The 12,534-nt window shown below is 37.6% G+C and overlaps 2 protein-coding genes across 2 annotated transcripts in view; one reads left to right on the forward strand and one right to left on the reverse strand.

The window, feature by feature from the left end:
• Window positions 1-1,374, reverse strand: part of IQCB1 (IQ motif containing B1) — a 69,366-nt gene extending 67,992 nt beyond the window's left edge. Inside the window, exons 1-2 of the mRNA XM_046001988.1 lie at window positions 1,285-1,374; window positions 589-690 (exon numbers count right to left, since the gene is read on the reverse strand). The gene's annotated coding sequence lies outside the window, so the exon portion shown is untranslated. The remainder of the gene's footprint in view (window positions 1-588; window positions 691-1,284) is intronic.
• Window positions 1,375-1,509: 135 nt separating this feature from the next.
• Window positions 1,510-12,534, forward strand: part of EAF2 (ELL associated factor 2) — a 45,838-nt gene continuing 34,813 nt past the window's right edge. Inside the window, exons 1-2 of the mRNA XM_046001989.1 lie at window positions 1,510-1,653; window positions 10,581-10,675. Coding sequence (XP_045857945.1) covers window positions 1,545-1,653; window positions 10,581-10,675 — 204 coding nt within the window. The 5' untranslated portion in view covers window positions 1,510-1,544. The remainder of the gene's footprint in view (window positions 1,654-10,580; window positions 10,676-12,534) is intronic.

Raw genomic sequence — 12,534 nt, forward strand, 5'->3', positions numbered from 1 at the left:
TTAAATATATAAAATACTTTAAGTGCCAAATAGATGACAGAGATGATAAGAAAACAAACCACAGAGTCAGAAGAGTGGGCTTCTCTCAACCAGTTTTCTTATCTGTAAACAAATAGCAATTCCTACTTTTTAGAATAATTCAAGATTTAGAAAAGAAAGCAGGAACCAAGGATGGTTCTAAAATATTGCCAGACAGTGGAGTTATACATCAATAATGACAACCATTTGGAAAGACTTTACTATGTGCTGTGAATTGTTTTAAATCCTTTCATGTATTAATTTAATTAATACTCTCAACAACTCTAAGGAGTAAGCACGATTACTCCCCCCCTCCATTTTAATGACGAGCATATTTCAGTTTGCATGAAGTCACACTGTAAAGTAGGAAGCTGGGGTTGAAATACAAAAATTCTGGCTCCAGAACCTGAGCATTTAATTACCACACTAAACAATCTTAATACTTAATTAAAAAGTAGAATTTAAACAAGCAGATAGAGTAAGGGAGACATATGCATGTACTTGGCTAAAACAATAAATCGACAAATTTGGCCAAGAAAGCATGGGAGTAGAGTCTGATTACATACTTACCCTGAAAAACAACCACCGGTTGCGACGACCATCTGTAAACTTTTGTTGGATGCTTCTCCTCTAATACAACACTTCCCTCATCTTTACCATGAAACTCGTGAACTTTAAACAGGAAAAAAAAAAAAAGACAATTATTTTTCAATTATTAATGCTATTACCCTTTGCCACAGCAGGAACTTGGGCCTTAATCCTTTGGGAATTTCGTCTTCCTGCCCGTGCCTGTTACTGCCTCCAAGAATCACCGTGAAGGAAATAAATAAAAGAAGGCTACCTAATGCAATCTGGTTGCAACTAATTTCTAACTCCGAATCTTTTCTCCCCTTCCTCCCCGTCCCCTGTCCCGGTCCTAACACCACCAGGAACTTCTCTGGAAAAGATCATAAGGCGATTGCCCAGGTAACGGCGTCGCCTCCAGTAAGGTCCAAGGTCCGAGACTCCGAGGCCGCGGGCTCCTTCGCTCCGGATTCTAGACCCAGTCTCGACGGCACCAGGCCTTGGGCAAGACACCGGGCCTTGTGCGCCGCTCTCTCCCCTCCCCGGGCCTCAGTTTCTACTACAGATCTCCACAGAAAGGACGCAGATCCTCCCGTTAGGAGCGGCTATGTCCCGGGGCGCTTGGCCTCGAAACCCTGTGGCCTTGGCTTCCCGGCACCTCGAGATTCTCTCCTTCCCCAGTCGCCACCTCAGGTGGGTTACCTCATCCTCTCTTCGCGTTCTCCTCCAGGAGTCCCCGCTCCCACCGAGCACCTCAGCTGCGTGGCCTTCCCGCGGCGGCGTGCGTCGCCTGGAGGCGGGACCAGGATCCGCGGAGCGAGGGGGCGTGGCGGGGCTGCGCGCGTCAGGCGCGGGGCGGAGTCTGCTGGCTGCCCCGGCCAGTGCAAGTGCCGCTGCCTCTGGATGAGGTGGCAGACGGGAGGGAGCGCAGGTGGCCACGGCAAAGTCGCAGCCAGAGAAAAATGATGAATGGAGCAGCGGGACTCTCGCACGTGGACCGTCGCGAGCGGGTTCTCAAGTTAGGCGAGAGTTTTGAGAAGCAGCCGCGCTGCGCCTTCCACACCGTACGCTGTGAGTGAGGGCGGTCCCCGGGAGTAAGAGGGAACTCTGGATATGGGGGTGTGGAGGCACAAACCTCTCAGAGTTGTGTTCCCACAGACCCCCTTACTCTGCTGGAGAATGGGGTGTCCAGCGCTATCCGTTGCTCTGCCTGGAGTCCCAGGGGTTTCGTGGAAGGAGCCGGGGTTGAGCAGGTGTGGGTAAACCCTGGGCAGAGAGATTCGAGTGAGACCAAGAAGCAGAAAGGAAAACTTTTGGAAGAGACCTTCAGGGGTGACTGTGGAGACAGACGTGACTGGTAGATGATGCAGCGATGGACAGGGAAATAGTAAGGTGACAGATGGAAGAGTGCAAAGTACCGAACTATTATGCGGAGGAAAGGAATGCCTTGAGGCTGGTAGGGAAATATTCCCTCTTTTCTTCACTTTTTCTGTCCCTGGCTGTTGAGAGTTCTTGTTTCGTGTGTTCCTGGGTAGATATTCTGAACCGTTCCAGTAATCTCTATCTCTTTTGACCCCTAATTTCGTTCAGACAATGATCAAATACTGATTATCAAAATACTGGAGGATGTGTTATTCATTTTTTTAGAAAGTTATTTACTGCCCTTTGATTTCTCCTTTTGATTTCCTTTTCATTGTCCTCTGGAACTAGTTTTGATAAATTACCCTCTGTTATCTTGAGTTAGAAAAAGGAGCTTTTATTTTAATGTTGGATGGTATAGATTCCAGGAAGGAAAATATAGCATACTATGATTTGGTATGTAAAACATTTCATTCTTTGCATAGTAGCCCTCAGAATTACAGAGCGGAAAGGAAACTTTAAGATCTTTGAATCATAACCTCTTATTTTTCTGTGTCAAAATTGTAAAGTAGGTATTTTTTCACTTCCTTTTCCCTGCCTTGTTCTTCCTTAGTGTCTCTTCATTCTACCTTTGTCAGTCATCTGTGCATAGACTGGCAGAGATCTCCATGGTTTTACTCTGAACTGCTCCATGCTTAAATCAAAATACCCAATTTAAAACTCAACAGACTCTAAAAGTTTATAGTTAAGTTATTGACAATCTAATTATAGTAACTCAGAGTAAACTTATAAAGACCAATAGGTTTAACTCTCCAAGGATATATTAGCATTTTATACAAAGGTTTTGTTAAGCAAAATTAACACCCAGTTGGTAGAATAAACAGGGTAGATTATTGTTAACAGATGATCTTCAACAGGGTCCTTTTATTTTGTTTTCATTTTTTTTCCCCACAACCCTGAGATCAAGACTTGACTGCCTAACAGACTGAGCCACCCAGGCACCCCATCCTTTGTTTTTTCTGCTTTGCCATATTTGTCATCTAACATTAACCACAGTGAGACAGTTGGTGCTGGCTATGCAGTTTCTCTCCTTCAGTCCTATTTTCCAAAAGTATGATATAGATTTTACCTGGTTTCTCCATGCCTTTGTTGCAAATAGTATCTCTTCTTTCCTATTCTTTCTCAGATTTGCAGTAGCCCTTTTAATAATTTTTCAAATCATAAAGATTATGAAAGTTTATTCATATGTTTGTTATATTTTCATATAACTTGGGTATATATTCTCTTTTAAGGACTTGGGTATATATTCTCTTTTAAGGACATGAATCCTAAATGAAGAGAATATAAAATAGCCTTTGAAAAGCTCCTTGCAAGTACTTCAACATGCTGGAATTGTGCCTTTAGAGCTCAAGAATCAGTTGATCTAGCTACAAGAATGAAAAAAAAAACAACAACAAAAATAGACAAAAGAACCATAGGAATAACAATCACAATAAATCCATATGTTGGAATACACTTAATGCTGTGGAAGACATAAGAAAGGTTTTAGCCTCAGTTTTATTCTTGTTGAAGCAGGCAGACTCTTTCTAGATTTATTTGAATAAAAACAATCATTATCCTTGAGGATAGGTTCATTTACCGTATGATCCTCACTCTTAAAGACTCAGAGTAAGGGATGGAAACCATAGAACAGGAAATCTTACTTCCGTTCAGGTGGATCTAATTTATAACAAACACTGGATTGAGTCAGCATAATCTGGGAGAAAATAATATTCTATGCTTATGTACAGGGGTAATTATGCCTGTCTAATGTGCTGAGGCTTTGGACAAAACTGGACATGTATTCTGGCCTCCACCACCTATGTATGTAATGTAACTTTTGGAACATGCTCTAAACCCTCAGCCTCAGTTTTCTTGTATGAAAATGGTAACAATAATATCTATATTTCAGAGATTTTTTTTAAGGATTAAATAAAATCGCATAAACAATCTAGCACAGTGCATGGTAGAGAATAAAGTAGTCACTATTATTCTTGAAGGGTTATATCCATGTGTGTATGAGGAATGCCGATGAATATAATTAACTTAGACTTACAAAAGCATTTACCAGGGCTTAGCAATAAAACCTATCAAAAATACAGTCTGGCATGTGGTAGGGAAGTCATGGGATGGTCTGTAAATGATAAGCTAAATGTTTAGCAACAGATACTACACTGGGTGGAAGAGTTTGAGTAACAGCACACATTAGAATAACTTTTGAATTTGGGATCATGCTAATTTTACAATTTATATCTAGATAAGGAACTAGACATTGAAATTCACAAGTTTGTAAATGACACTACTTTTGCTGACACGAAATGATGAACTCATGGGCAGTGACTACAGGAAGATCGTCTGAGGCTTCAAGTGGAGTACTTCCCAAAAAGTGATTGTTAAGTTTTGGTGTGAGCAAACGTTAGAAAGTACACTAATGAAAATGGGATTAAAATTATGTTTACAATGAATGTTCTCTGATCAATGTTGTATGTTGGAAAGGGTATGGGTTTTGGAGTTAGTTGAATTAGTTCTTATCCCAGGAAGTAAATTTATGATAATAATTGTGATTCTTTTATGGAGATACAGACATTATGTAACACTACAGCTGAAATAGTCAGAAAAGTGATCAGTGTTGACTGAAAAAGCGTTAAGTTCAAAGTAGGAAATGTTTTTCTACTCTAGCATAATATAAATAATTGTACTATAAAGAGGAAAATAATAGGGGCACCTGGGTGGCTCAGTTGGTTATGCGTCAGGCTCTTGATTTGGCTCAGGTCATGATCTCAGAATCATGAAATCAAGCCCATCATGAAATCAAGAGATTTTCTCTCTCTCTACTCCTCCTCCACCCCTTCCCCATCCCTCCTCCTGCACCCTCACTCTCTCTCTCTAAAATAGATAAATAAATCTTATTAAAAAAGAAGAAATAACATAGACGAAGGAAATCTACAGAGAATAAATAAATGGTAAAATTAGTGGTGAGTTTTCCAAACTAAGGAGAACTGAAAGAAAGAAACTGTGTAGTCTGGAGTTATAGCAGCTTTGAAAATACATTTGGCATTTGGAAGCATATGGAGAACATGAGATTACTCAACAAATTCTATAATTCTAGGTCTATACTTTGTTCACTTGAAACTCTAAAGTTGTATACTTAAAAAAAACTTTTTTGAAAGTAAATAAAAGACAATCTAAATATAGAAAGTAATAAAAAGTAAAACTTATTCAAACAGCAAATAATTAGAAATATAAATAGGTTTGAAATAGTTTTGATTTATTGTTTTTAAGTTCATCCTTATCATTAAGTAAAGCTACAGCTATTTTGAGTACATTTCTGTCTCTTATAGTTGTCCCATAGACATCTAGACTTCAGGGACTTGTGAATCTCTTGAAATTACACAGTACTTGATATGTATGCTCACACATGCATATTTTTTCCTGTGGAGAAGATCTATAGCTGATCTATAATTTTCATCAGATTCCCAAAGGGACTTATGACTATTCCTCACCTCCTAACAACCCCCCCAATACATGCAAAAGTTAAGAACTGAATATAAGTTAAAAAAGCTATATTTTATGAGTAGATGGAGTATGTGGCTTGAGTTCCTGACTTGATTTTTTACTGGTTTCATTACTTTAGAGGAGTTCCCTATTGGTAAAATGTGGGTGAGAATCTTCAAAGAGTTGTTGTGAAGATCAAAAGTGATGATATATTGGGGCGCCTGGGTAGCTCAGTTGTTAAGTGTCTGCCTCCAGCTCAGGTCATGATCCCAGGGTCCTGGGATCAGCGTGGAACCCCACATCAGGCTCCCGGCTCTGCAGGGGGGGTCCCACTTCTGCCTCTTCCATTCCCCTTTCTTGTGTTCCCTCTCTTGCTGTCTCTCTCTCTCTCTGTCAAATAAGTAAATAAAATCTTTAAAAAAGTGATGATATATTATAAAGAAAAAGAATCAGTATTTGAACACCATAACAGAGGTAATAGATTAACAGCCTATTAGCTGAATTTGACAGTAGAGATTCTTTGTTTCACCCACACAGTTGTTGTTTTAACATAAATTTGTTGTAAATGTGTAAATATCAAGACATTTTATACAGAAATCTGGATTACCAGCTTCTCTTTCAAAAATTAGAGATAACCTGATCACACCAAACCTGTATTCCTCTTGGCAGCAACTGGTTGTCTTCTTGAGGTTGGGTTTATTCACTACGGTTCCCCAGTGGTCTGCTTCACTGCCTTGGGTTACCTTTCTGGCCTCTTCTCTAAAGCATTATTGAGCTGTAGTTAAATGCAGTCATATCTCCCAGTGTTGTCCTTTATGTGACTGTCAGAAAAATATGGGCGATCAGAGAACCATGGTTTTTTTTTGTTTGTTTGTTTGTTTGTTTGTTTGTTTTAAATTAATTTATTTATTTTTATTTGCTTATTTACAGCATAACAGTGTTCATTGTTTTGGCATCACACCCAGTGCTCCATGCAGTACGTGCCCTCCCTATTACCCACCACCTGGTTCCTCAACCTCCCACCCCACCCCACCCCCTCCCGCCGCCCCCTCATAACCCTCTGGTTGTTTTTCAGAGTCCATAGTCTCTCATGGTTCATCTCCCCTTCCAGTTTCCCTCAACTCCCTCTCCTCTCCATCTCCCCATGTCCTCCATGTTATTTGTTATGCTCCACAAATAAGTGAGACCATATGATACTTGACTCTCTCTGCTTGACTTATTTCGCTCAGCATAATTTCTTCCAGTCCTGTCCATGTTGCTACAAAAGTTGGGTATTCGTCCTTTCTGATGGAGGCATAATACTCCATTGTGTATATGGACCACATCTTCCTTATCCATTCATCCGTTGAAGGGCATCTTGGAGAACCATGGTTTTGCTCTAAGATGTCATTTTTGTTTTACCTATATATCATAGAGAATTCTTTTTTTGTCAAATATTAAGTTTGGGTGCCCTTTATGAGAACAGAAATGTACTAGTGAAAAGTACAAAAGGAATATGGCATTTGTGACGACGTGGATTGAACTAGAGGGTATCATGCTTAGTGAAATAAGTCAATCAGAGAAAGACAACTATCATATGATCTCCCTGATATGAGGACGTGGAGATGCAACATGGGGGGTTAAGGAGATAGGAGAAGAATAAATGAAACAAGATGGGATTGGGAGGGAGACAAACCATAAGTGACTCTTAATTTCACAAAACAAACTGAAGGTTCCTGGGGGGAGGGGGGGTTGGGAGAGGGGGAGGGGGGTTATGGACATTGGGGAGGGTATGTGTTATGGTGAGTGTTGTGAAGTGTGTAAATCTGGTGATTCACAGACCTGTACCCCTGGGGATAAAATACATTATATGTTTATAAAAAAATAAGAAATAAATAAAAAATAAAAAAAAAAAAAGGAATATGGCAGTATCTACCCGAAAGAAATGAGAGTCTTGAAGTACAGATGAATCTGATCCTCAGGAAACATTTAGAAAACAAGCCTTTTGCACATAATTTAGCTGAAATAAGTTTATACTTAAAATAACCTTGGAGGTAGTTCAGAGAAGGATAAACATATCAACCAGAGTCAATTATAAAGAGCTCATATGTTCCCATTATATTAAAGACAGTATGCTAGGAGCCATAATTCAGGAGGAATTAAAAGTATGAGGCATTATACATTAAAATAATTACAGTCCAACAGGATATGTACAGGAAGAGATAAATAATGCCATGTCATTTATGTTAGGTTTCCATGAGTGGTATGGTAAATGCTAAGAAGTGGACCAAAAAAAAAAAAAAAAGATTGTGGAGAGTAAGGAAAGAGCTCCACCCAGCGACTACTTTAGGGAAGAGAAGACTTTTGAAATAAGACTCACATTTTTTTTTTTTTTTAACATCCTAATTTTATTTTATTTTTTTCAGTGTTCCAAGATTCATTGTTTATGTATCACATCCAGTGCTCCATGCAGTACATGCTCTCCTTAATACCCACCACAAGATTCACATTCTAAGACCAAAAACAGAAAAGCAGATGGGCAAGCTATAGGTACTTTAATAGTTTAGCTTTTTGTTGATTGAAAACTAGTTTGCCCTCAGCAATAATAGAAGGAGATGGCTCTGAAAGATATTATAGAAAAAGACACAGTGATTAGATGTGAGTGATGAAGAAGATAGAGGAACATTTACAGGAATACATACATTGGTGAGCAGAACCTTGAAGGATAGTTAAAATTAGAAAGTTGTGGACACTTTAAGACAAACAAAGGCTGTTACTGGGTACCCCTATAGGTCATGATGATAAATTACTTATATTAAAAATATTCTAAGTGGTATTTACTTCATTTATTCTGTATACATCCTTACAAAATGAAGTTTTCACTTTAAGGTTTCAAATGATATTTACTAGCTCAAACTGAGCTTACCTTTTTCTCCATAAACATTGATATCAATAATCAAGGGCACATGGGTGGCTCAGTTGGTTAAGTGTCTGCCTTTGGGTCAGGTCATGATCCCGGGGTCCTGGGATGGAGCCCTATGTGGGGCTCCCCACTCAGTGGGAAGTATCCTCTCTCTCTCCCTGCTCCTGTCCCCTTGTGTGTGCACTCATGTGCGCGCCCTCTCTCCCTCTAGTAAGTAAATAAAATCTTAAAAAAAAATAAGGCTGATATCAAAGGTTGTTGATTAACCTCTTATCTTTTTAGTCTACTAAATTTATGGTTCCTTATTCTAGCTTTAGCCAATATGAATTATATGATCTTGGGCAAGGGACTTAATTTCTCCCACCATCCTCTGCCTTCTCTGTAAGATGGGGATATTCACTACTTTAAGAATTTTTGTGAATCTTTGAGATAAAAGTTATTAAGGAAATTTAAAAAATATATATAAGTAATTATATAAGTAATAGCTGTTATTAATATTTACTTTTGTATCTTTGTTTATTCTCTTGGATTTTCCTGCCTTCTGCTTTCTACTTTCTCTTTATTCCTGTGATACTAAAGGCTCAGTTCTAATTTGTTTTCTTAAATATTGTTGTCTTTTAATCAGTGGATATTAACACTTAATTCTCTAGAACTTCTTTTAAGCATCTAAGACTTAACACCTAAATTATAAAATAATTTTTTAACTTTCTCATTACCTTACTGCTACTAACTACCCAATTTATTTTCAGTCTTTATCCTCAGTGGTACTACTTAAGGATACACTGTAAATCAAATTCTTTCACATTTTCCATGTTTCTTATTTTATTTTTTATCTGTTTCTTAAAATCTAGAAATAAGCATCAAGGTTTTAAGAGATATTGCATGTATTCAGTTTTGAATAAGGCAACATAAAGAATAAATCATAAAGAATACTTAGTGTGAATTGTTTATATTCATATGTGCTTAGGGAAGTTAAGAATGGATTTCATTTCTTAGAGTCGTTATAAGAATTCAATATGAAATGTTAAGCAAGATGCCTGGCAGGAATTAAGTGTTCTATAAATATTAGTGATTATAATTACTGTTGGGAAGCAGGGCCAGATTTTGTTTATTCAAAGAAGATAATTTGATGAACACTGGAATATTCTCTTTTCCCATGATCTACCTATTATAGTTCCCTAAATTCTAATACATGTTCAGTACTTTGGATTTAGCCTTTTTGTCTTTGGCTTCCCTGTTAATATGAAGATCTGTCTCTTGAGGTAGGGGTAATTGGGGGAGGCCTTTCAGGGACTGGTAATGTTCTGCTTCTTGATCTTGTTTCTGATTACATATGTGTCACTTTGTGAAAATTCATCAAGCTCATGACTCATGTTCAAGCTTGCATGTATGCTATATTTTAATAAAGAGTTAACCTGGAAAAAATATATTTTACCTGAGGAGTTCTATATCAGAATTATCAGTCATTTATATGAATTGATGTGAATTACTTTTAAGTTGCTCCCATATCTTAGAGGTTTATAAACTTGTTCAGTATATGAAATATCTGAGCACCTTACATTCCTTCTGAATAATATATTTTAATAACATTTGAATTATGATTTTATTCAAAATGAAAACCCATTTTAAGTTCTTCTGAAGATTTGGTTAAATTTACATATCCTTTAATGATAGGATTCATGAAAAACTCAAACTGTTAGCTCAATGATTGCTTTTTCTTAAGTTTTCCCATGACTATGTGTTTTCCATGTATTCATTAATTATGTATTCTGCTGGGACAGAAGACAAGTGATAACAGACACCCAAGACGGCTTAAGAAAAATTACAGGAGGAAAAGACTGAAAATTGAAAACATTCTACTGGTACTAGTTTTTAACCAAATTGTGAAAACACAGACGTTATGTTTTTTTTTAGCAGTGGAACATCTTAGTCTAGTTTATCTTGACCTAAACAGGATTCAGAAGGAGCATGGTTTGAGGAATACTATTTTAGAGTTTAGCTGTTTCTTTTTTTCTCAGAATTATACATACGGAAATAAAGTAGATTGGATTTTTGTATGTAATATGAAGACTCTTCTAAAACCATTTTAATTACTGGCTGTTGCAAAGTGACTTATCATGCTGAAACATGTTCATATTTTTAATATCCGGGTACCCAGCTATTGTTCCATTTTATAAAAAACCATATCTGTCTCTACTTTTAGATGATTTCAAACCTGCTTCTATTGACACTTCCTGTGAAGGGGAGCTTGAAGTCGGCAAAGGTGAACAGGTGACAATAACTCTGCCCAATATAGAAGTGAGTATTTGTATATATTCAGACTGAAAGTATCTTTTTGCAGGATTTTTACTAAATTCAAATGAAAATAATTGCACAATTCATGTAGTGGTAGTTGAAGTAATTAACAAGTACACCAAAGCAAAAAAAAAAAACAAACAACTTTTCTAAGCCATTTTAGGTAAAGCAATCTGAAAATACTTTTTAAACATACTTTGATCTATTTAATAAGTTTTAAGAACTATCATTTCAAATGATCTGAAACACTTAGAGGTCTAAACATATACTTATTAAACTAGTATTATGAACCAGATTTTGTACTCTAAACTAGGAATCATAGCATATTGCCAGCCTTCTAGTCCTAATCTGTTATAGCAGGACACACAGATGTCTAATGGTATATATTAGAGCATGTACAAAATTCTGTGCAAGTACATCCGTTGATTCAAATACTCTGCCTGGTGGAATCTTAAAAGGCTTCACAAGGCAGATGCTATTTGAGCTGAGCCTTGAAGGACAAGTAGAATCTCATCAGGCAGAAAGGGAGTAGACTATTCTAGGCAGAAGGAACAGTATGTAAATGGCTCTAATAGAGAAAGAACAAGAAGTTTGTGGAATAAATGAATTAATGTAGTAAATAAATAACAGAATTACGAAAAATGATTGATAGAAGTAGTCTCTGGAAAGATGAATTGGGATCAGACTGTGAAAAATGTATCATCTTCTTTTTTTTTTTTTTTAAAGATTTTATTTATTTATTTGACAGAGAGAGATCATAAGTAGGCAGAGAGGCAGGCAGAGAGAGTGAGAGGGAAGCAGGCTCCCTGCCGAGCAGAGAGCCCGATGCGGGACTCGATCCCAGGACCCTGAGATCATGACCTGAGCCGAAGGCAGCGGCTTAAACCACTGAGCCACCCAGGCGCCCAAATGTATCATCTTCTAATGTAGAATTTACACTTTATTCCATAGGTATTACAGTACCATTAGAGATTTCTGAGGAGAGTAGTAACATGGTTAGATTTTTGCCTTTAGAGTGATTTTAGCAATCGTTTGGGGAATCAATTAGAAAAAAAGACACTAGGTCAGGGAGGCTTTAGCCAAAGTTTTGTCCACTTAAAAAATTTCCAGACGTTTCCAAATACTATTTACATAAATAGACAAATTAACTGTTGCTCTAGTTTTCTCAGTTTTTGAGTTAGAAATGTCTTTGCATTCAACTTGTTTCTTTTTTTTCTTTTATACTGACTTGAGCTATTCTCAGAGAACACAAAGACTGTAACTTTATATTTTAACCTACAGAGAAAGCACTGGACTGAGATTTTTTTCTCTGTTTTGTTGAATTTTTTTTTTTAAGATTTTATTTATTTATTTGACAGACAGAGATCACAAGTAGGCAGAGAGGCAGGCAGAGAGAGAGGAATGGAAGCAGGCTCCCTGCTGGGCAGAGAGCCCCATGTGGGGCTCGATCCCAGGACCCTGGGATCTTGACCTGAGCCGAAGGCAGAGGCTTTAACCCACTGAGCCACCCAGGGGCCCCTGTTGAATTTTTTAACAGAAATTATTTTGTGCTAATTCATCGACATTCTCTTTTGCATTTATGAGATGATTTGTTGTGATTGGAGGTAGAGCGAGCAAGCTCTCTATCCTCTAGTCTTCTAGTCATCTTATTTTTTATCAGCCAACACTATTTATTGAGACCCCACTGTTATGTCAGACTGTATCAGTTGCTGCCTCTGAAAGAATTCCTAAGTTAATTAAATTTGTGGAAAGACTTCTCATTTGCTCCCTTACAAACTGAAGGAAATGAACAACCAATTCGGCTGATGAATGAATGAACAACCATCAGATATGTGGATGAATAAACTTTTGCCTTATTCTGT

This window comes from Meles meles, chromosome 4, assembly GCF_922984935.1.
Source record: "Meles meles chromosome 4, mMelMel3.1 paternal haplotype, whole genome shotgun sequence".
NCBI lineage: Eukaryota > Metazoa > Chordata > Mammalia > Carnivora > Mustelidae > Meles > Meles meles.